Source organism: Mytilus galloprovincialis, chromosome 8, assembly GCF_965363235.1.
Source record: "Mytilus galloprovincialis chromosome 8, xbMytGall1.hap1.1, whole genome shotgun sequence".
Classification (NCBI taxonomy): Eukaryota; Metazoa; Mollusca; class Bivalvia; order Mytilida; family Mytilidae; genus Mytilus; species Mytilus galloprovincialis.
Window position 1 is genome coordinate 83,540,830 of NC_134845.1, and position 24,131 is coordinate 83,564,960.

At 32.7% G+C, this 24,131-nt stretch overlaps 1 protein-coding gene and 1 long non-coding RNA gene across 2 annotated transcripts; both read right to left on the reverse strand.

The window, feature by feature from the left end:
* Positions 1-2,947: 2,947 nt before the first annotated feature.
* On the reverse strand, positions 2,948-23,403 carry LOC143043591 (uncharacterized). The gene is made up of 7 exons (XM_076215828.1): positions 23,276-23,403; positions 22,059-22,355; positions 9,003-9,112; positions 7,880-8,054; positions 7,236-7,394; positions 5,775-5,845; positions 2,948-4,315 (listed from the first exon to the last, which is right to left on the reverse strand). Exons 1-7 carry the CDS (start codon positions 23,358-23,360, stop codon positions 4,211-4,213), a joined length of 1,002 nt encoding a protein of 333 aa, XP_076071943.1. The 5' UTR covers positions 23,361-23,403; the 3' UTR covers positions 2,948-4,210.
* On the reverse strand, positions 18,131-19,368 carry LOC143043590 (uncharacterized). The gene is made up of 2 exons (XR_012968487.1): positions 19,197-19,368; positions 18,131-18,493 (listed from the first exon to the last, which is right to left on the reverse strand). It is a non-coding gene; the product is annotated as an uncharacterized LOC143043590 (long non-coding RNA).
* Positions 23,404-24,131: the final 728 nt, after the last annotated feature.

Sequence of the window (24,131 nt, forward strand, 5' to 3'; positions counted from 1 at the left end):
TATACGGTAACCTTTCATATTGCGTGTCTGAACATGCTTTTATATTACGACGAGAAAATGCAGTAGCCATGCAGGGCTGGTTTTTCAGAATTCTATATTATTTATGGCACAATTTTATCCATTATCAATATACATGTATAATAGAAAAATAGGAACACGTCGTATGATTTCCAATGAGACAAGTTGAACTCTTTACAAGACACCACTGAATAACAGAAATTTACAACTATCGTCTAGGTCACCGCGCGGCCTTCAACAATGAGCTAAAAACCCATGCCTCAGCTATAAAAGGACCCGAAATGACAACTACATGACTTATCATGGTATAAACCATATTTAACAGATATGAACTCAATATCTTCAAGCATGACGAAAAAAGTGTTGTAAGATTATTGAAGTGAATTTTCCAAGAACCAAGTGGACAGTGAAATTGGAGGCAAAAGTTTAATTAGACTTTAAAATAAGAAAGGTCATATCATAAGCAACAAGTTTCAAGTTGATTGGAATTCAGCTTCATCAAAAACTACCTTGACCAAAAACTCAAATCTGAAGCGGGACAGACAAAAGAACGAACGCACGGACGAACGGACACACAGACCAGAAAACATAATGCCCTCTACTATCGTAGGTAAGGCATAAAAAGTGCGAAAAATGATTAATTTTGTGAATTTTGTATGTCCAAGGATCATAACTATGCACAAATGTAAACAGACAGACAGACACGGATTTAAAAGATAATAAAAAGCAGAATAATAACACAACGTCATTATTATCGAAACCACATTCCCGCTGCCCCGGTAATTTTACAAAAAACGCATATTAATGTGTAAAGGCATTTTATTCAGATGGCAAAGTAAGAGTTTTTAGTTTATCAGCACATTGGTATATACATGTGTAATAGCATATGCATCTTGTGGACTGAAAAAAATAAATTAATATTAATTCTAGGCTATTATACTACATAATTTTGTAGTTGCATCTTGGGAATTTCCATCGCATTTTCTCTTGTTCTACAGAACAATTTACATAATATGTTAGAAACTGTAGGCTTTGTAATATGAATAATGCATTTACATAATATGTTAGAAACTGTAAGCTTTGTAATATGTGTACTGTTTGTTCTTTGTGAGGGCCTCAATGTACATGTAGATTAGAAAAAACTAATTGAGTCACCCTCTTTAAATAAAGTCATCACTTACTTACAAAAAAAACAAAATGTACTTACTTACTATATGGGTCTAATCAGAAGTCAAAATTGTGGTCTCTTCACTTAATGGCAACCAATCGAAGTGGGGGGATCAGTTTTATGTAAAGAAAAATATCTTGATATTTTGATGTTTAGGATAGGGTCGGACAAGGCACTTATTCGTTGAATTTATCATTTATCTTGTGCATTTTGCTTAAAATTATTCAATTTGTCTCGCTTTTAGCAGGATTCTGAAAGTGATGATTAGATTTTTATCAGAGCATACTTGTTCTGCCTTATTTGCTATGCATCTATACATTTTGTTTTTAAATATGCATGCTGGACAGACACCCAAATTAAAAGGTTTTCTATATATTCACATAAGCACGTTCTCGAAACAATACATTTTATTTTTATATATTAGGCTTGAATGATTTTTCAAGAAATTAAATAATAAATCAAGGAAATTCTAATGACTTATTGTAAAATAACTTGTTTCTCGCCAACTCGGGTTATTATTTAAATTATTTAAGGCAGAGTTGTCTTTCATTCCACAGCTACATGTTTGAATAGTTTGAATCATTTGATTTATAGGCTCGTCAGAGTTATATCCCTTTATATATAAATTTCACTGAAAATAGTGTGTTTTTTTTCTAATATTAATGCTAGATAATACATTAAAAAACTGTTTACTTAGAAGCTTGTGCAATTGACTGTTTAAACATACTTTTTTAATTTAAATTTTAAACAAATAAAGAAGGTGTCGATCATATAAATATTTAATGGTAACGATAAAATTAAAAAAAAAGAAAACGTTTTCATTCTTATACTAACAGACTGAGAACACAATTAATTAACATGACAAATGCAACTTTTACAACATGGAACATAGAGTCTCTGCGTTTTACGTCTGTTTTAATTGAAATTTGTAATCTATAGGATTGAAAGCGGACGCATAAGATACATCAGTTGGAAAACAATATAACAATTCAAAAAAATCAGAAGGTCAACTATATTTTTTTTATAGAACCCAGATGAACTGGCGCTACCTTTTAAGCAAATGTTAAAGTAAATTGAGTAAACGCTGTTCTAAAAGTGGAGTATGAGACGAGAACGCATATAAAAAAATATATTTAAACACCTTATTTTGTGTGTAATTTGGAACATAAGAGATGTAGATTGACCTACAAATATAGATATAGGAAGATGTGATATAAGTGCCAATGAGACAACTCTCTATCCAAGTCACAATTTATAAAAGTAAACCGTTATAGGTCAATGTCCGGTCTTCAACACGGAGCCTTGGCTCTCATCGAAAAGCAAGCTATAAAGAGCCCCCCCCCCTCCCCCCCCCCAAAAAAAAAAAATAGAATAAAATAAATAAACACAAAATACTAGTTTAAAACTTTTCAACCAGGAAAACCAACAGTCTAATCTGTGTATAAAAAAAAATGAGAAACAAGAAACACTTGTAAACCACATCAGCAAACGACAACTAATGAACATCAGATTCCTAATGCATACATTAAATACTTAATTGAACGTTCAAGGAACTGCCATCCATCCATCCATACTGAACGTGTCTGCAATAAATGACTTTTGTGCTTTTCATACAGATTCGTCTTGGGCATGCATGCACTATTTACCACTGTAAGTTGAGCAACAAACAATCAACCATTCAACTAAAAATCAGTGCGCCGGTTTGATCCAACTGCAATTTTGTTTTATGTACACCAATATAAGTACACGAATCAACAATAATTCTTTTTTTTATTGTCATTTATTAAACTAATGATGACAAAAAAATAATAAACAAGGATAACAATAATAAGGAGAACAAAAATAAAAAATAAACATACTATGACGGTAACTGGCTTCATTACTTACATGACTAGAATATAACTACTACATGTAGTATAAGTAAATAAAGATAATATGTGTGTTTGATGTAAGACGATTCGTTGCATCTATTATAAATTATCATCATTCCAAAATTTCGAGTTTCTGTATATCTGTATATTGTTGACAATTTACAAAAATGTTTCACTTGCACTGCAACTTGTCAGTATTATTCCTTATCATATTTTAAGATATTTTTGTCCCTAAAAAATTGTTCATGTAATCGAAACCAAGATTGTATTTAATTTTAGAGAATTATTCAATAAACGCATTTTTTCTCATTTTTTATGTGCAACAAAATGAGCATTGTTTGAAAAAATACTTGCAGGGAGTAAACAAGGTATGTATTTGTTGGGTTTATGTTTTATACAAATGCGCGTTGATATCTATCATGTCTATATTTAACATTAAACCTTAAGCATTTTCTATGTATGAGTGTACATTATATTTATACTGGGCCATGCATATGCATGATGTAACCAGCTCTACAAAAATAATTATACACATTAGGATCACAAGTTGTAGACTTTTAAAGATAAACAAACATGACAAATCAATAAAAATAATGGAGAACTAGTGCGCGACGTCTGACCTACAACATGTAGTAATTTCAATTATGTGTCATATATATATAGTTTAATCAAATGAAAAAGAGCTGGCAACTTTCCTACATGTATATCTGATAACCTGTATTTAAGTATATATATATAATATTTATATGTCAGTAACATTCAAACGTTTTTGTTACGTTAACTTAGTAATTTAAGATATTATACATATTATACAACATAGTACCAATTAAAGGATGTTATCCTAGATTCAGGACGTCCGAATAAAGTAAATACTCTATACAGTCAGAAGTATAACAAAATACTTTCGATTTGAATATTATGGAAATTTTCTTTGTTGATGTTTACTAATGATAGTATAATTAGTCTTTAATTTAGACTGTTGTGTATGTTCCTGAATATGTCTTCTGTCTATTACCATAACTGTATAATAAGGTAATCCAAACAAGTGAGTTTGATGTTTCCAATGAGATTACTGTCTCCTCAGATATTTTAGCGACATGAAATTCTAATACAATAAGTATTTACAGATATGCAGATTGGCGAATCCATAAACTCATATGCCAACATCCTTTTTGTTTCTATTTACGTGGAAACACTTGGTCATGAAATGGTGTCTCAAAGTATTTGTTCTTTGTTTGTTGCTGTGGGCTTTATTCTGCTGTAACAAAAATTACAATTGTTTGTTATGTTTGTTTTTCCCCCAATCACATTTGTATTTCAAAAAGTATGGGTCTGACAGTTTCTTTTGACAGTAAATGAGCTGTGTTTGCTAGGAATCTTTCCAAAAAATAAAAGGGAAGATAAATAATTGATGTTAATATTGTCTGCTTTATAGTAGCATTGGTTTTTATTTCTTCTTGATTAATTTCATGTAATTTGGTAAGTAAACATGTATTTATATCAATTAAGTAGCACTCACACAGTACATACAGCATGGTAACATTCATTACCCATAAGTTCTCTTTAACAGCCCTGATCACAACAAACACACTACACACCTATGCAGCGTTACGACATACAATTTGGTAAAATTGCGGGTCATCTGTCATCGTCGTACGACAGTTGCACGTCAGACGCACGTCAGACGCACGATATTTTGAGCATCGTGACGCAACATGCACCTTTTTTCGCTCCTTTTGTCGTGTAACTGTTGTGTGGCTGTCGTCAGAGTGTCTTACCACAGTCGTGCGACTGTCGTGCGATAAACACATTGTCGTTTGTACCAACATAAACCATTTTTAATAATAATAAAAAAAAAAAATTCGGCGGGAATGAATGTTTGGAAAAACATACCGTCTGTCGTTTAGAGAGGATGGCTACTCTACCAGAACGATTACGCTTGGTCCTACTGAATAGGCGCCTTTTTTTTACTAGGGCATTATAATATATTTTCTTTGTCCTTACTTTTTGTGACATTGTTTGAACAATATTGAAAGCAAATTGCAAGTGGCACGCAATAAATTCTTTATATAATAGTTTAAAGTCAAACGCGACAGTGACCCACGACAGTAATATGCAAAATAGCCCCAAACAACTCACAACTGTCGAACGGATATCGCACGACCGATTTGCGAAAATCTCGCAATGTTCAGTACAATTACAATTATTTTTCATCTGTCGTGTACCTATCGTGGAGCCTTTGCGGTCATGTAGTAGCTGATGTGACTGTTTGACAATTTGCACGACAGTTCCACGTCAAATATTTTTCAGATCTTCCACGACAAAAAATCGTACGATCTGTTGTGACAGGGGCTTTAAACTGAGATAGTTTGTAACTCAAGTCTCTTTGATAATGCTCGTTTCAAAATAATTCCAAATAATAAAAAAGACTAATTACACCTTTGAAGGCCTGTTACATTACAATAGTATCCTTACTTAACCGTTTCCCGGTTAATGGATTACATCTAATCATGCATGGTGAGATGTATGGTGTCTTGATAAAAAAAACGTTTCCAACCTGAATCACCCTTTTTCCAAAAAAGATATTTCGTATACGTTTATATAACCAATGTAATGTGATTGATTGGTTTTCAAATTAAGTGTCGTGTAAACAAAACGTTGAAGTACGCATGTACAGTACATCAATATTTATCGTATTCTCTAAAGTCAAGTAGTACCTCAGCTTCCTTTTTATCAATCTTTTCATTTGTCTGCCCATCATCTAATGGCATGCCTTCTTCAAGTGTATCTGTACAGTAAAAAAAGCAGCCTGTGATTGTATTTTTGATAAACGGCTAACTTCTGTTTAAGGAAGTATGCTACTCAGTTTCAAAACAACAATTTAAGCTTTTCTTAACATTAATATATTTATTGCTAAAGGATTAATAAAGGAAGCAAAATAGCGAGATATTAGAAATTTCGGCGGGAAAATGTTCACTCTTGATTTATACCTTTATCATTGACAAGTTTAAGTTCTCAAAAACTATTAAAAAAATAACAGAGTTTATAAGTCTTTTACAGATGGCTTATAATTATATTTATACTGCACTCGTTCTATTTGAGCAGTCAAAATGCGTTGACTGTATATTTCTATGTCATATACAGTCACTGACCCGATATCACTTTTACTCATGAATATTTAAATAGAAGTTGCCGAAATAATATTATTATTCAAATGACCTCTTCAACCTGTTCTTGTTTCCAATGCATACAATGATGCGTGGGACGACTCAACCTGGTTTCTTTTGCAATTATTGGAAAACATATTTCATTTATTTTGTTTATATTTTTTGTTTGCAACCTATAAATCATTAAGTTTTATGCTTATGGTTGATATTTTAGTCCATACTGAAACGATATCAGTCACCATCGAATGTGGGTTTCAACAGGTAAATGTACATTTCATTGTGATGTATATTTCTCCGCGAGCATGATATGAGGCCTTTTTAAAGGGGATTTTCCCCACTATTTGAATTAAATAAATAACCTTAACGCATTTAACAACAATTGAAAATGTTTTTTTAAATTGCAGTATAAAGACAATAATAGTGCATTGACTTGACATATCAATCATGATATAAGGATTCAGCCCGAAACGGGGAAATAGCTCGGCACAGCCTCGCATTTCGCCGTTTCTAAGCCTCATCCCTATATTGTTGATATGTCAAGTCATTGCACTATTATTGTCTATATGTAAAAGATTTATGAAAAGAAAAATGGGGGGTCAATGGGCATTTTGTTTTAAGGCCTTCAAATGGATAAAACCAGAGGATTCCGAAAATCTGACAAAAAGCCCAAAACAGCGAACATACAAGTTTAAGAACGCTCTATCGATTCTCTTTCTTTTAAAATTCTTGTCAGAAATCTGGTATCCTCTGGTTTAATCGATGTCGTTTAATGAAATAAATTTGACGACTAACAAAGTCTCTTCACAATTGTATTACAGATAATGAAATATTTATAAAAACCTTGTTTTTTCATAGTTGTTGAAGGGGAAAAAAGTACCAATGTCAAATGTATATAAAATCTATAGAGAATCATTTCTGCCAAATTTGCAGTCATGATTTATACATCTCTAGATTAATTTGAACAAAAGTAAAGTAGTGGACTGATGTGTATAGTATTATGTTTATACTTGCCTTCAGGTTTCTTGTTTCTCTCGATCATCTTGCACTGTGTACGTACAAAGAGCATACACCCGATACACAGTACTATCAATGATACAAGTACACCAATAATTGTACCAAAGAATACATTTACATGTAGATATTTAAAACCACATTCAGAATTATCCGACACTGAAAGTAAAAAAAGAAAATGAAATTATTTGTTTAACTTAGATTAAAACTAGGTGAACATGTTAAAACGCGTGCGAGCATGAAAACTTTAAAAAACTGAAAAAAGGAAAACGACTTTTAAATTTATGTTTTGCTTATCATTAGTTATATTGGTGTTTATTGTATTCGAACAGACGAATAATGTTTGATTACAAAAGTTATCGGATGATTTGTAAACTTAACGTCGTATGTAAATAGAAAACGAAAATGAAAGGACAGACGCGGGTAACAGATTGACAGATAAGTTAGCTGTGTCCTCAAAATATTTTTGTCTTTACAACCGTAAATCGTATGAGTGACCAACAGCGAAACCAACAGACTAAGGAAAAATAAATCTGACCGCGAGAAACGATGATTTCCACAATTGCCACAATTTTCTTTTCTCATTGCCAATCAAAAACTTCTTTAAAATATAAATTACGATTTAATTTGATACTAGAACAAACCTTCACAATCTCTAAGCAAAATAACATTATAATGAGACGCTCCAAACATGCACACAACTGTCAGGTTACCGCCACAGATGTCAACATTAGAATGGGATGTGATGTTTATTGTTCCATGAAAGTACTGGTTTTCCTTGTACACTGATTCTTGTTGGTGTGTTATCAACACATCGTCCTGCAATGATATAAAACAACAAGACACACATATATTACTAAGAACATTTATCTTTTCTTACTTGCTTTTGAAAATGTAAAAATGTGAAATTTTTAGTTGGCACATTTTCTGCTTTCGTGTGTCCAATGCACTCATTAGATACACGTATTAGTGTCGTTATTCAATCTCAATAATGAATAAAATAACATAAGTTGTATAGCAAGTCTTTTTTGTATCTATTCAATTTAAGATATCATATGAAGAATACAAGTTTTATATCTATTCAATTTTAAGATATCATATAAAAAATACAAGATATGTTTGATTCACTGTTGAAGGTCGAACTGTGACCTACATATGCTTACGTCTGTGACTTCATTTTAGTCACTGGTGGAGAGTTTTCTCATTGGCAATCTTACAACAATTTCTTATTCGGATATGTCTCGAATAATGCCTTTTAGTTTTATATCACAACGCAAGCAACTATAAATCATCGAGATGGGAGTCATCACTATGAGCCCCGCTGTTGATAAAGAGTGGTAAGTAAAATTGTATCTTACCATAGTGATGGGGTTGAAACTGAAACCAATTTTTACCTTGATCTTTACCCTCTGGTGTTGGTAAGAATATATATCAGACACAAACTTTGAAATTATAACGGTTCTTAAGATAAAGGGGTCACGGTCTTCACCATAAGACATGCATAGGGTTGTCAACTGAAACCAGTCTTTGACCTTGACATTTGACCTAGCAAGTTGTACAAATATTATGATACACCTTGCGGTGTTGGTTAACATATATGTCGAGTATAAAGTATGAAATTATAACGGTTCTCTAGCTATATAGCGGACACCTTTGTGACGGACGGACCCCGGCGCCATTCAATACGGACCTTATTACTTTATGGATAGTACAATTGCAATACATAATTAGTTCCGTAAACCTTTTTCTCATTGATTTTATACTTACATCAAACTTGGTTTTGCAGTTTGGTACTGGGAAAAACCTATCGAGATTCAAGTGTACAGAAATATTCCTACCATTTATGATCAATGACGAGTTCGTCTTTTTTGGCAAACCTAAACAGTGGGAAAAAATAAATAAAAAGCAAGTAATATAACAATAAACGTAATAAATGATAATGTATCTATCGTTAAATATTATGACTTGAATATAAGCATCGCGTATAATTGTTATGTCAATATTTCGACCCATCGGTGACATTGGGCTTTTTTATGCTTTTTGGTGGTGTTGTTGTCTCTTTGGCATAGTCCCCGTATCCTTTCTCAGTGTGATTGACATATCCATTCTCAGTGTGATTGACGTATCCATTCCCAGTTTGATTGACGTAGCTGGATACGACCACAGAGATCAAACCCTGTACAGTTGGGGCAAAAAATGGACACAATATTCAATTTGATACAGGTCTAAATTTGGATTTAAAATGAATATTTGACACATAATAGGTTTCTGACACAGAATAACTTAAGTTAAAGAACTTAGAATTGGTTATATAAATTGAATTTATATTCAATATTTTACTTTTGTGCAATATACTGTGCTGTTGCGTATTAACAATACAACATTTCTGTATACATAATTTACATGCAGTGTAAATGAGGTAATCTAAGGCCGTGTTCACATTGACCTAAAATCGGTGTTGTGTTAGTGTAACTCACACGTAAACTAAACACAATTGCGTTCCCATTGATAAAACTCAATGTTTACATGTAGTTTAAATGATGTTTTATCTACACACAGTCGATAGTCAATGTAGGCCTTGTGTAGGTTAAGTGTACACAAAACTAGGCATTTAGGACATTAGTTTTACCGTGTATATATTTAAGGAGGAAACTATTTTTGAGTAAAATTGATATTTTTGATAATTAGGTCTTTCCACTTTTCTGTGGAAAGCCTATTGTATTTGTTCTGATTATTATTATTATTTTTTTTTTCCGCCAAATTTTGTTCTTGCGATAAATGTTTGTTTCGCAATATGTCGCTTAAATATTTCTCATATTGTATCGTATAGTTTATGCGCTTTTAAATTTCACCCTGCTAAGCCAAACCATTTTCTTTGTAAGAGTTATCTCCCTATTCACTGTTTATCATCTGTGTGCATCTCCTTCGTAACAAAAAAAGATATCGACAAAATTCATTTTACAAATTGTTCGTTACATCCTCAGTAATTTTTGGCGTATTTGGATCGAAGCGATTCGAAGAAATTTTATAGGAGTTATCTATCTTTACGGAATAAATTTGTCGGTATGTTTTTTTAACTCATAAACCGTTAACCGTATAACCCTGGCATGTTTTTATTTGAGTCCCCTGATTCCTAACTTAGAAAATTAGGTCAAGGTCAAAGGTCAAGGTCATATTTTAGATTTTTATATGTCTTTGATTTCCCTATAACTCTTGAACGGTTATAGATACAAAAAAATTAAGCAGTGAAAAATGCTTGGTACTTCAAGGGGCAACTTTTTTACATTATGACTATATTGATTTTACCATCATGTAAGGGACATAACTCCCATCGATGGTTTTTAAAAAGCCATTTTTAGGCAAAACTCTTAAACAAAAGGTCCTTGACCCATAGGGTCTTTTGCAATGACCTTGTGGAGCAATGACCTTGACGAAGGTTACAAGGTCAAAGGTCAAGGTCATCAAATTATGTGGTTTTGGCACTATTTAAACAGTTTTATGTGTGTTTGAATTTCAACCAACCAACCAACCAACCAACCAACCAATCAATCAATCAATCAATCAATCAATCAATCATGATCATGATCAATCAACCAATAATGATCATGATCAATCAATCAATCATGTTTCCGTCTCATGTGTTTCTTATAGGGTTCAACCAACCAACCAACCAACCAACCAACCAACCAACCAACCAATCAATCAATCAATCAATCAATCAATCATGATCATGATCAACCAATCATGTTTCCGTCTCATGTGTTTAAAAAAGGGTCCAAGATCTTCTTTGTGTCTTTTTCCGTGTTTCAATTGACCCTATCCAACGTGTTTAACCAACCAACCAACCAACCAACCAACCAACCAACTAATCAATCAATCAATCAATCAATCAATCAATCAATCAATCATGATCATGATCAATCAATCATGTTTCCGTCTCATGTGTTTAATATAGGGTCCAAGATCTTCTTTGTTTCTTTTTCCGTGTTTCAATTGACCCTATCCAACGTGTTTAACCAACCAACCAACCAACCAACCAACTAATCAATTAATCAATCAATCATGATCATGATCAATCAATCATGTTTCCGTCTCATGTGTTTAATATAGGGTCCAAGATCTTCTTTGTGTCTTTTTCCGTGTTTCAATTGACCCTATCCAACGTGTTTAACCAACCAACCAACCAACCAACCAACTCACCAACTAATCAATCATCTAATCAATCAATCAATCAATCAATCAATCAATCAATCAATCAATCAATCAATCTGTATGACTGTTTAATCATGACAGTTTATTGAAGGAGCAAACTCTCATTTATTCAAGAAAAATTGAAATTTAATATTGTTCTTACGTCACTTCTTAAAAAAAAAATCCACATGTTCTCTGAAACTACAAGTACAATCGACCTCAAAATTTGCAGTCAGCAGGGCATACATGTACTAAAAGTTTATAAAAAAACTTGGTGCAGATATCTCTCACAGCTTTTCCTAGAGAAATGAAATGGCAATGCCGTAAAAATCGCTTGCTTGGTCCGTAAATCTCAGTAAAAACCTACAATAAAATGTCCGCTCCGAGATTGAAATACTAATCTGTGTTACAAACAGGTGCTGAAAAATGTACATTATCAGAAAATAATCAATAAATGTGTTTTAAAGTTACACCGGATCAATTAAATCCAAAACATGCATTAATAGTTATCCCATAAGGACGCGGTGTGTCAGTGTAAGATCACCCCGATGGCCGGAGGCCAGAGGGTGATCTAACACTGACACACCAAGTTCGACTGGGATAACTATTTTACACCCCAGCTGTTTTAGATTAGACGAAAAACCATTTACAATTCATAAAATCTAGTTTAGAACGCCACACAACCATAACAATATACTTTATATATTACTATATGATGTATACCCTTTTTGACCCCCAAACACGATGAGTAGATATCAAACAATGACAACTCGCCCCACTTGCCAATCGGCCCACGCTATATCGCCACTTTATAAAAATATCTTCCCAATCTTGTTTACCGACTTGCCCCACTTTGAAAAAGTGTAAAATCAAATTGAACAATCAGTCTGGAAACTCACAAATTAACGTAAAAGGTTAAAACCCCACTGAATAAAGGTTTGACAACTCGCCCCACTAATAAAAATATCTTGCTTCCTTTAAGTATGTCAAATTACTATTATTTCGTATCAAGTCGCCCTGGTGTAGTGGTATGTGTCGTGGCTTGATATGCTAAAGGTCTTGAGTTCGAATCCCAGCATATCTACTGGATTTTTTCTACGTGAATTTTGATAGATAGTCTTTTCCGTAAAATTAATTATAAGTTTTATAGTGGATTTGACATTCCCGCCAAAATGTTACAGAACAAAGGAAAGCATGCATAACAAAGAAACTCAAACTAGGGTGATCTGGCAGGGGTGATCCGGCTCAGATCACCCCTGTTAGAACAAAGGAGCTGGGATGTAACTGTTTGTGAACTGTCATCAAAATGTCAATTTCCTACAATGACAAAAGAAATTACATTGTGTACATTCCATCTCTATAGATGTTGTCTGTTTAACGTCCCCACCTAAAAAGAAATAAAAAGACTATCTTTTCGTTATTATAAACCCGTGTCACGTGATGTGGCGCGCGCGCTGTACCTAAAATAAAAGAAAAACTTTCCAAACTAAACATGAAACTTCTCCGGTAACAATAATCTAGACCCCATACAGAAACGAACAAACAAACAAACAAACAAACAAACAAACAAACAACCCCCCCCCCCCCAATTCAATTAATTTTAAAGGGGGAAAGACCCCCTACAATTGCTTTTTTAAAGCAATTGATTTATATTTATTAGTATAGTTCTTTACAGAAATTGTTGTCTAAATTTTACAGTTTTTTTTTGTTTTTTTTTAAATAACGTACTTCATTAACCCCTGATCAAGACTCAAAGCAGCATCATTGCCGAACCCATAAGGCAGCTACCAATTGATTTTCGGGGGGAGGCTATTATTATTGTTGAGTATAAAACATAAAAGCAAGGGGGTGGGTGGTGAGCTATGGATTTTGTTTTGGAAACAAAAAATGTTTCCAGTTTTTGGCCCTGAAAAACAAATTGTTTGTTTCACCCTCAGCTGCCACTATTTATAATGCTAAAATTGATTTTGACTTGTCACCAAAATTTGTCCTGAAAAAAATCAATAGCTCACGTCCCCCGTCCTCCGCTCCCCCTCCCCTCCACAAAAAATGAAGTAAATAGTTGCTGCCTAATTCATTTGAAAAGGTCTTCCCGAATCAACTTGACGTACACAGAAATATTCGCCACTGGTCTTTACTCAAACAACGATTCACGCATAAATGCATGACTAAAAAAAGTGTGAGGTAAATGATATGTTTGTCTAGTATAGCAGATCCGTTAAATAACACTTAAAATAAATATAAAAAACGTTACCCTATTCCTTTACTAAATACTCCTTGGAGAAGAAATACCATTTGAAACGAACAGAAAAGATAAAAATGTAGTGATCCCTAATATCTCAATCCTTTTTTTTTCGGCTGTAAGCACGCTGCTGCAGCTAACGTTTTCTAATGCGTAATCGAGACATCTCTAACTTGTATATTCAAACTACTACAAATTATAATCAAAGTACTGAAGTACTAAACATCAGAGGACCTCAAGTTGTGTTGAATTATTGATAAATGACAGGTGTTTATATTATACCTACCAGACAGATATGTTCACCATACAATATAGTACAAATATTAAATATAATATGCTATCATATCTGAGATACTAACTTGAACTAGGAAACTTAACTTTGTGAATTATCAATGATTACTTGGTCAAATGAGAACTGTCAGATTGGCATTATGACCATATAGTTGCACACATACAAAAATCGTTAGCGTATAACTTATAATAGAGAATCAACATAGCAAACAATTCTTCGAGTAGCTATATAGTCACTCACTGAACTATGAAAAAGAGGTTCAAGACAATCATATCAAAACAGATAAATTGTAATATTGTGGCTAATTAAAAAATAAAGTGGGGAAAAATATATTGTTTTGGCGAAAGAGGTGGCGAAAAAAATAATTGACCCAGGGGAAACTTTGGGGCTAAAGATACCAGATGAACAGCAAACTCATAAATGGAAAATAAACTTACAATTCCATGACTAAAACTGAAAAAGACATGCATACAAATAAAAGTACACTAGAAACAACATAGAAAACTAAAGACTGAGCAACACGAACCCCACCAAAACAGGTGATCTCAGGTGCTCCGGATGGGTAAGCAGATCCTGCTCTACAAATGGCATTAATTAACAATGTTTGTACATGTAGTATCCAGGTCTTTTTTCTGAAACATTTAGCTTTTGGATCAATTGCTAATTAAATGGATGTTAACACAGCAAGATTACTATCCCTTATTCTAGATTTTTGTTGCAGTCAACACAAACTCTTTAAATGTTCATAAACAGCTTCACTGAGTTACATTTGTATCTTGGTTTTATTGTAACACAGTCAATCATTTATCCATTATATTTTTTTTTTATATTAGCAGCTATACATGTACATTGTAGGTTCTGTTTTCTAATTAGGTCTTTCCACCTTTCCGTGGAAAGACCTATTGATTTTGTTCTGATTATTATTATTTTTTTTCTTCCGCCTAATTTTTTTTCTTGCGTAATTTTGTTGTTTCAAAAGATGTCGCTTAGATATTTGGAATATGATATCGTATAGTTTATACGCTTTAAAACTGACAACCGCGCAGTAAGAGTTATCTCCCCAAACACTGTTTTTCTTGTGGCCACTACTCCTTCGCAACCGTAAAAGATTACGACAAATTTATTTTACCAAATTGCTCGTTACATCTTCAGGATTCGAGTTTAGTTTTAACCGAAGCTATCCTGATACTCCATATGAGAGTTATTCCCCCTTATGTATTTGATATAAGTGATTTGCATTTCTAACTGGTAAACCATAAGTGATAGAGACCTAGGGTCTTTTAATTTGAGATCCTTGGTCCAAAAAAAATGAAAATTAGGTCAAGGTCAAGGGTCAAGGTCATATTCTAAATTTTTTATTTTGGCTTATTTTTACTTATTTTCAAAACCTTATAACATATCTACTTCTTATTTTCACTAAATTGTTAGTTGCGACATGCCGTTACTTATAAATTTTGGTTGAAAGGGTGCATAAACAATAAATAGGAGTTTTTACCCATCTTATATTTAGAATTATGCGTAAAGTCATATAACTCATTAACCATACATAATAAAGACCTAGGGTCTTTTGATTTGAGATCCTTGGTTTATGACCTTGAAATTGAGGTCAAGGTCATAGGTAATTTGCACGTTCTAGATTTTGACCTTTGCTTTAAATTCATATTTATATATTATAAAGCCATAGGAACTGACATTTTAGATTGATTTTTAATATTTTGATAATAAAATAGATCTTCACTTGTGGAAAGACCTTCAATTGTTCTTTGAACAATTGGTTTTTAATTATTAAATGGTTCATTGTAAATATTACAATGTATTATATGTAGATAGCCATTTGCTAATGATGGTATTTTTGTTAATTGAATATCACAACATTTGGATAGTTTTTCAACTGTTAGGTTTTTTTTACTTTGTTCTGGATTTAATACTTTGGATACCACTGGTTTAGAAATGTTTAGCAATGAGAACATTTTGCACTATACAGATAGAACACAACTACATTGTACCATATGAATGTGTCGGTCCTTTGTAAGAAACCTGTAAAACCGGCCTTGTAATTTTTTGGTGTACATGTATATCTTGATTTCCCGATTGTACATTGATGTGGCCATTAGTTTTCTTGTATATATTGTTTAACATTTGACATTTCATGGCTATTTCTAACTGATTTATGTATATATGATTTAGGAATAAAGATTTGGCCGCTACCTACATGTACCATCCAAAATGTTTTGTAACCAAAAGAATCCAAATCTGATATATATAATTCATCAATATAAAAACTTTTTAGATCTTGGATGGCAGCCAAGTTTAATTATGCCAAAAACAATTAAAGTTTTACCATAGTTATCTGTGGTATAATTTTCACAATTATTTAATGGTTTTGTTGTGTCTGATTTTCGAATAGAAAAATAAAGAACGATGCCGCCTAATTTTTTCAAGTAACATATGAACAACAGAGTCAGTGTGGGCCACTAAGCTAAACTGCCCGCTTTGCACCAGCCAATATAAATGAATGCCTAGGGTGGGAATCGAACCCACATACACCAACTCTGTTGTCCCTATATTTTTTTTAAAAATAAACAAAAAATTGTCAAGAACAAATTTAAAAATATAGCGCTCATAGGTTTGTCTCAATAAAGATTTGCTTAGTTTGCTCATGCAGTATCCCAATATTGCTCTCAATAGTATAAATAAGCTCATGTGTGCTCAAATAACCATTTAGATTAGTCTCAATATTGATATATATCTAACTCAATTGAGTAGATTTAGCTAAAATTTTACTCAACATATAACTGATCATATTTGCTCAATTTAAGATCTCATGGGTGCTCATAGATAAAGTTAACTGATTGTATTTCTCATAGATATAACTAATCATATTTGCTCAATTCAAGTTCTCATATGCACATATCAGTGGGATTTCCAGTGACACTAGAACAATAGAAAAGTCACTCTTCTTATGAAAGAGATAGAAAAGGTCTAAGAACAGGAGAGACAATTTACGCATAAAACCCGATATGCATAGGGATGAATATCTCTTAAAACACAAAACCATTATATAACTTTTATACAACCACTATAAATAAAGTATATGTTAAAGCTAAATGTGTTAATATATGATTTTTAAATTGCCAAACATGCTGTTAATTGAACAACCTATTGTTCAACATAGGGGTGTGTAAAAAACTGCCAGATTTGACTGCATATTTTTCTTTTTTTTTGAAAAAAATATATATCAAACCTTAATAATGTAGCTTTCTGGGTATCCAATTTTTAACGTGTTCCGAAATGTAGTTTCGTCACAAGAATTTTTCAAAGTTGTGTCATTTTGTCTATATGAATGTCGGTAAATTCGTATGATCGAGCACACCGACAAGTATATCGTTGGGACAACTCGATATAATGTAATCAATATACGTGAAAGATTACCTAATGTGAAGTTTATCAAAATCATCATAACATAATTGATCAACACATTATGTTTGAACAACATGAGTCCTACAATATAAGATTTAAAGGTGCATATCATTTACATTCAACGTTTTTATTGGATTTTTTTTACTACAATGTAACCTCGAGGTTCAACGTTGATAGTAAAAAAAAATCCCAGAAATTTTTTGAATGATATTGTAAATGATATGAACCTTCGAATTCTTATAACATCGGAATAGAAAATATGTGATCCGAATTAACCATGCACGTGTGCTACAGAAGATTATGAACTTTTATGATGTACAAGGGGTGAGGGTTTTTCTTAAACAATATTATGATCCCAAATTTGATGAATTTTGTTGGTAATACTTTAATATACACACTACATACAGCAAAGTATATATTAAATCTCAATGTATTATAATTAGGAAAAATGTTTGACTCGGTAAAAAAAATCTTCCGCCCCCTCCCCCCGTATTGCATGTAATGGTTTAAACCTAAAGGATTCGCACTAACTGCCTAAAAGGGGTCCGCTCCAGTCTTGAATCAGTGATTTTGTGTATCATAAACAAAATATTGTCTCACACTGAAAGGGTCAGCCGGGCAACATGCACAGCCCGGATTGTCAAAACAACTAAGATTTACAAAAACGATTACAAACAAAAACCATCAGTTGGACAATCTTACTGGAATCTGATTATCTCTACTGATAAATAATGCAACACTAATGACACATTTAAGTTTTGGAATGATTTTATTCACAAAGAATGTTTCTCATTGGTATACATTTCTATGCTCTTGTCTTTTCAGAGTTTATATTGGAAATTAAAAATTGCTGCATGAAAGATTCTAGCTCCACATTCCTATGCATATGATTTTATATGTACGAGAATCATTCCATAAAATATCCGTTTGATATCCTTTCAATGCATGACACTGTCTAGTGGTTTTTCTGCCACAATTACAAGGAAAACCTGGCTAAACTTGTGCTAAATCAAACACTTGAATCTTACATCGCTATTGATGTTAAGCAATTATTTAAAGGGCCATCCGGAACTGTTGGGTTTTATGACAGTCTTCCTTCCATACACACCATCGCTGCAAAATAATTTGAACATTCAATTAGATGATTATAATATTATTTGGCAATCCAAAGAGCACCTGAAAACATCAGACCACAATAAACAGAGACCCCAAAAAAAGCCAATTTTACTTTACAATGAAATTGAAAAAGTAGTTAGTTACATGTCAAATCATCTTTTGGCTGTCGACAAAAAATAAATAAAATCTAAATTTCGTAGCATTTTACCACCCCCCCCCCCCTTTCTTTAACTGAATTTGTTCAAGGTAAGGTGGTTTTACCCCTTTTCAGATTTCAGTATGTCATGTTGTATATCTTTTATAAATTAGATGAATTTCTAGCAAGTTTCTACGATATTCTTTATCATTTGACAAAATACTATGCATCTGAATTAAATTGTTTACTATTTGAAAAAGAGTGCCTTCTTTTACTTTAATTTACTTCCCTTTATTTCACATAGCAACAAATATTAAAAACTGCCACATTTGACTGCATATCATTTTTTTTTCCCCAAAAAAATATATGTCAAGCAGCATAATTAACTTTACAAATTGGGAGAAAATCAAGATGTTCCGACTATAGGTTAGTATTAAAAAAAAATAATGAAAGGTTGGCATGATTCCAGGTTTGAACCCTGACGACACTTAAAATCGAAAATTCACTTATTTACCTATCATATGAAGATACGATGATGTGATAAACTTAACAATAAAAATTTACCTGGTGCATTATCATATTCATATTACGTTGACACGTCTCAGTTCGTCTGTGTTAGCTCATTTCAAGCTCGTAAACAATGTACACCATTTTCCGCTGTTCTTTACCGATTACCTCTAGTCAGAAGAGCCCACTGTTTACAGGGGCGATAATATTTTGTCACCGGTTCACGCACTGCATATGCATGTATGTGTGAACAAATGTCTAATATAAGTTACTAAAAATTGACATGGATATAGTTACACATTTAAATTAAATAATGCTGTAGAGAATGATAAGCACAAGTATGTCATCAAATTATCATATAATTGTGGCGATACATGTCATGTATGGTCAAAATAATACAATACTACAAGCTAAGGAAGACTTAAAAACAGGACAGTTAATCTATATTTATATCTCAAAAACTGTAAGGTTTCTCCCAATATTTCTATAGTAATTCAGTAAATGTGACTAACATTTCAGTGTAAAGTAAGACTCTTGATTTTACGAGCAAGAGTCTTTATACACTCAAAAAGAGTCCAACTCTATAGGAAGAAGAAAAAGTCTTCTCTGAATATTATATAAACAATAAATTCAACCAATAATTATATATTAGAATTACTTACATAGACATAGTCAAAGTCATTACAAATTCCGCGTATTAACTATTTTCCAGTCAAGGGGACATATTCACATATACTAATGCAACAAACTAAGTCGGAGAAGGAGCGAAAATCCGAAACAGTATCTTAAAAACAGAAAATAGTTCCGTGTGTGTGTCCAAGTGATCAATCTACTTGTTATTTACGAAGAAAAGAAATTTAACTCAAAAAATTGTTGAGATCTTTATAAAAACAAATTGTTGTTATAAAAAATACACAAATAGTAACCTTATCTTTAAAGGCCTTGTAGGTTCTTGTTACTCCTACCCAATCTGCTGGTATTTTCAAAATGGCTGCGGGGGACGTGACCTGATAATTTATTTTAATATTATGGCAGATTAAATTTTCCTGGTTTTGCTACGTTAATATTATAGACAAATATATGCTACAAACGGTTTAAAAAGGTTACTCCAAATCAAATAATTGAAATATAATTACCTTTCTGTGTATAAATGTGTGAATTGATTTCCTCTCGATTTTCTACACGCTCGCTCTTGCCCTCTTGCGCACTCGTGGTATTCATCCGCAACAACAATTTTTTGATATTGAAGATCGTTTGATTAAAATACAAATATTTCTAACGACAAAACATTTTCATATTATAAATTTTGCATTAAGAAAAATTAAAAAAAACTGAGTATCCATTGAAAACATGAATTTAAAAGAAGTGATACGGAATTTTATTCTGCACTATATAGGTCCGCGGGTCTATAATGTCGGTTATTATTCCAAAACTAATTATATATGCATCTCTTTGATCTTTGCGCGAATTGAAAAGTAGGCGATGGCAATACACCCGAGGCCCCTCAGGGGCCTCTGATGTAAAAATGGCTTTTATAAAGTAGCAACCACTTAACTTAAAAAAGGGGGAGGGTTATTTTTTTTTATCTGAGTCAGATTTTTTTCGCGCGTACGTTTTTATTCCTTTTTTTCGATGCTGGTGATCAAATTCTTTTTTTTTCAATATTTAACACTACATGTATAATGTATGGGGGAACTCTTGATTCATAATATTTTTTTTATCATCTGTATGACCATTTTTATTTTATCAAATTGGGGATCGGAATATTTCCATTCCAAACCACCCCCCCCCCCCCAAATCCCCACCCCCATTTTGAAGTCAAATGGTTGTTCCCTTATCGCTAGAAAAATTGTCCAAATATTTTGAATTTAGTTCTACGTAATGAACATTTAAATGACATATAGTTTACAAGTGGGAACATATCTTATGTACAGGTAGCTAAACACGGTGTATAGATGTGAACAAATGTAATGTGAAACCAGTGTACACTACACTAAACTAATTGTAAACATGTTTACTCTACACGGCGTTTGGTGTGAACACGGTCTAAGTATACACAAGATTTTACTTTAAATGTGTTTGGATTACCTCCCTTACACTGCCTTTAATTGTCTTAATTGTCCATTAACCAGGGAAACCTTATTTTCCTAATTTTTTGCCCCAAATTCTTTATTTTGTAGTTATAAACTTGTGTTAAAATTTCATAGATTTCTGTTTACCTATTCTAAAGTTAGTAACCTGAAACAAACTGTATTCGGACGACGACGACGACGACGTGATACCAATAACATTAACGGTACTAATTTCCCTGCACCAGATTATATACGACCACAAAAATTTTTTTTGCGGTCGTATAAAAACGACTGTGTATTTCTCAATTTAAATTGAAGCATTATATTTGGAAACAGCATAATTGAATTTGTTAAGGAATTTCACACTGAACTGTTTCTATGTTATCATATTACATTCTGTAGTCCAAACAAGCCTTTTATAAAAACAATGTACTAAGCTGTTATGATACTTAAGGTACAATACGAATACAAGCACTTTCGCCTAAGAATTTCCAATGACAACAATAATACTACCTGTTTTGCTTACCTAGAAATAATAAATAAACTGTTTAAAACATTTCGAAAACAAAGTCATGATAACTTGGACAAAATATAAGTAGTGCAAGACAACTTAACTTCATAACTTTAGCCAATTTTAAGACCACTCGACCTACTAGTAATTTTAAAGACAACTCATACCACAATTGAAGATAACTTTCATTCTGGTGTAAACGACTAATCAGACAAGTTTGAAAGACAGCTTGTACTAATAATGAATGCCATAAGGTAAAGTAGGAAAGACTACTTGAGCCACTTCAGCTACAGTCATATCAATTATTTTATCAACAAACATATGTATGATGCTTACAAATGAAACTTGAACTGTTTATCACCAAGACTTTTTCGTGAGAATACACATCAGACAAACACGTGTAAGACGTATTGAAATCGGATTCAGTGGCATTCATTATAATGAGCGAGGAACCATCATTTACTTCATTTCCTGTATATTTGTCTGGATAAAAGGAAAAGCCTTGATGAAGAATAACATCGGATTGTTTCATCCATATGGCTTTCATGGAACCTACTGACGAGGTATTGCAGAACAATGTCACATTACTTCCAAAAATACATGTGGAAGGAAGGTCTCTTATCGTCCAGTTTACTGAAAAAATATTATGGTAGTTGTTAACTTTATTGCTATAGTATATAACTATAGAAAAAAAAACATGTTTGGTCAAGTTCCAAGTACGTCTTCTTTCTTATATTACTTTCAATGAATAACAGGCACTTGACCAACTCCGTCACCATATATATCTTTAATTCGGTGGAAACAAAAGTAAAACTATATGTGGAAAGGCATCCATACATTATATCTGACTAGCCTCTTCTGTATTTCTAAAAGCCATTTCAGTATAATTAAGGCATATGCACAAACATTTACGTACATACAGTCGATGGTATTTCTTTAGATTACTTAAGCTTATTCCACTAACACTAAAAATGTGATCAAAAGAATGACGGCCACTGTATAGCCAAAGTGGCGCAATACGATAAAAAGAAGGGGGAAAACAAACACCGGCCACATACACTTGTATTGTTGTCCATCTGATGAGGTAAGACTTTTTCAACTGAATCTTATAGTTCGTTCTTATGTTGTACTGGTATACAACTGTCCCAGGCTATGGGGAAGTTTGAGATCCCTTTAACATGTTTAAACCCGATACATTATGTATGAATGTGCCTGTCCCAAGTCAGGAGCCTGTAATTTAGGGGTTGTCGTTTGTTTATATAAGTTTTACATATTTGTTTTTCGTTCATTTTTTTTTTATATAAATAAGGCCGTTAGTTTTCTCGTTTTCATTGTTTTACATTGTCATTTCGGGGCCTTTTATAGCTGACTATGCGTTATTGGCTTTGCTCATTGTTGAATGCCGTAAGGTGACCTATAGTTGTTAATTTTTATGTCAGGTTGGTCTCTTGTGGAGAGTTGTCTCATTTGCGATCATAACACATCTTCTTTTTTATACCTACATTAAAGCTCAATAAGTGATTAAGGGAGGGATACAAGTTATAGATACTTACTCTTGAAGGAAGTATCTGCAAGCTTCACAGTGGGTACACAATAAATAAATAACAAGAATATCCGATTCAAACAAGCAGAACTCATTTGAATATGGTGTCACATGATTAGGAAATCAGGATGTCATCAGTTGTAAATGTTAAACCTGAAATAGTGAAAGTTTTAAAAAATAGCCCTCAAAAGCGCAGATCATTCATTTGTCTGGACATAAAACATATTTTTTTTAATAGCTTTACAATTTAAAATTGTTTTCTAGGCAGAATAGCATTGTATAGGTGTCAGACCACCAATTACTCCCTCCAATTTAGAACGTATGTAAAAGTAGCCCTTCTCTGACACAAAATAGTGCTTTTGATGTCCTTGTTTACTTAAACTAACCAACAAATTTGCAGAAATGAAACTTTTGGTGAAAGAAAAATATATCTAGATCATTTTGAGCCAAAATTTACTTGTCTATGAGTTTGCATTAAAAATTGAGGATTAATGCGCTCCATAGTATACTAATTTTAGATTTCCAGAAAACCAGGTTTTTGTTTTGGAGTACCTCTGTTTGATGGTCAGTTATTTTGTTAGAAGGCTTTAAAGGTATGGTGAAAATTGGCATGTAAAAAGCTGATACATGTACAATTAAGGATATACCTGGTTTCTATGAAGTTAAACTTCAGGTAAAATATTTAGAAAGCTGTGAAAACTGCAAAATGTGGTTGAACAGATAGGGATTTTTAATTGGTGGTCTGACACCTATAGTGAATTACAAAAAATGAACGGCAAATACTAATTTTGAGATTTTCCAATAATCTTTTTGTTTGGAATCACTGTAACATGTACTAAGTACTTGTCTCTTAATTTTCCCTCCAT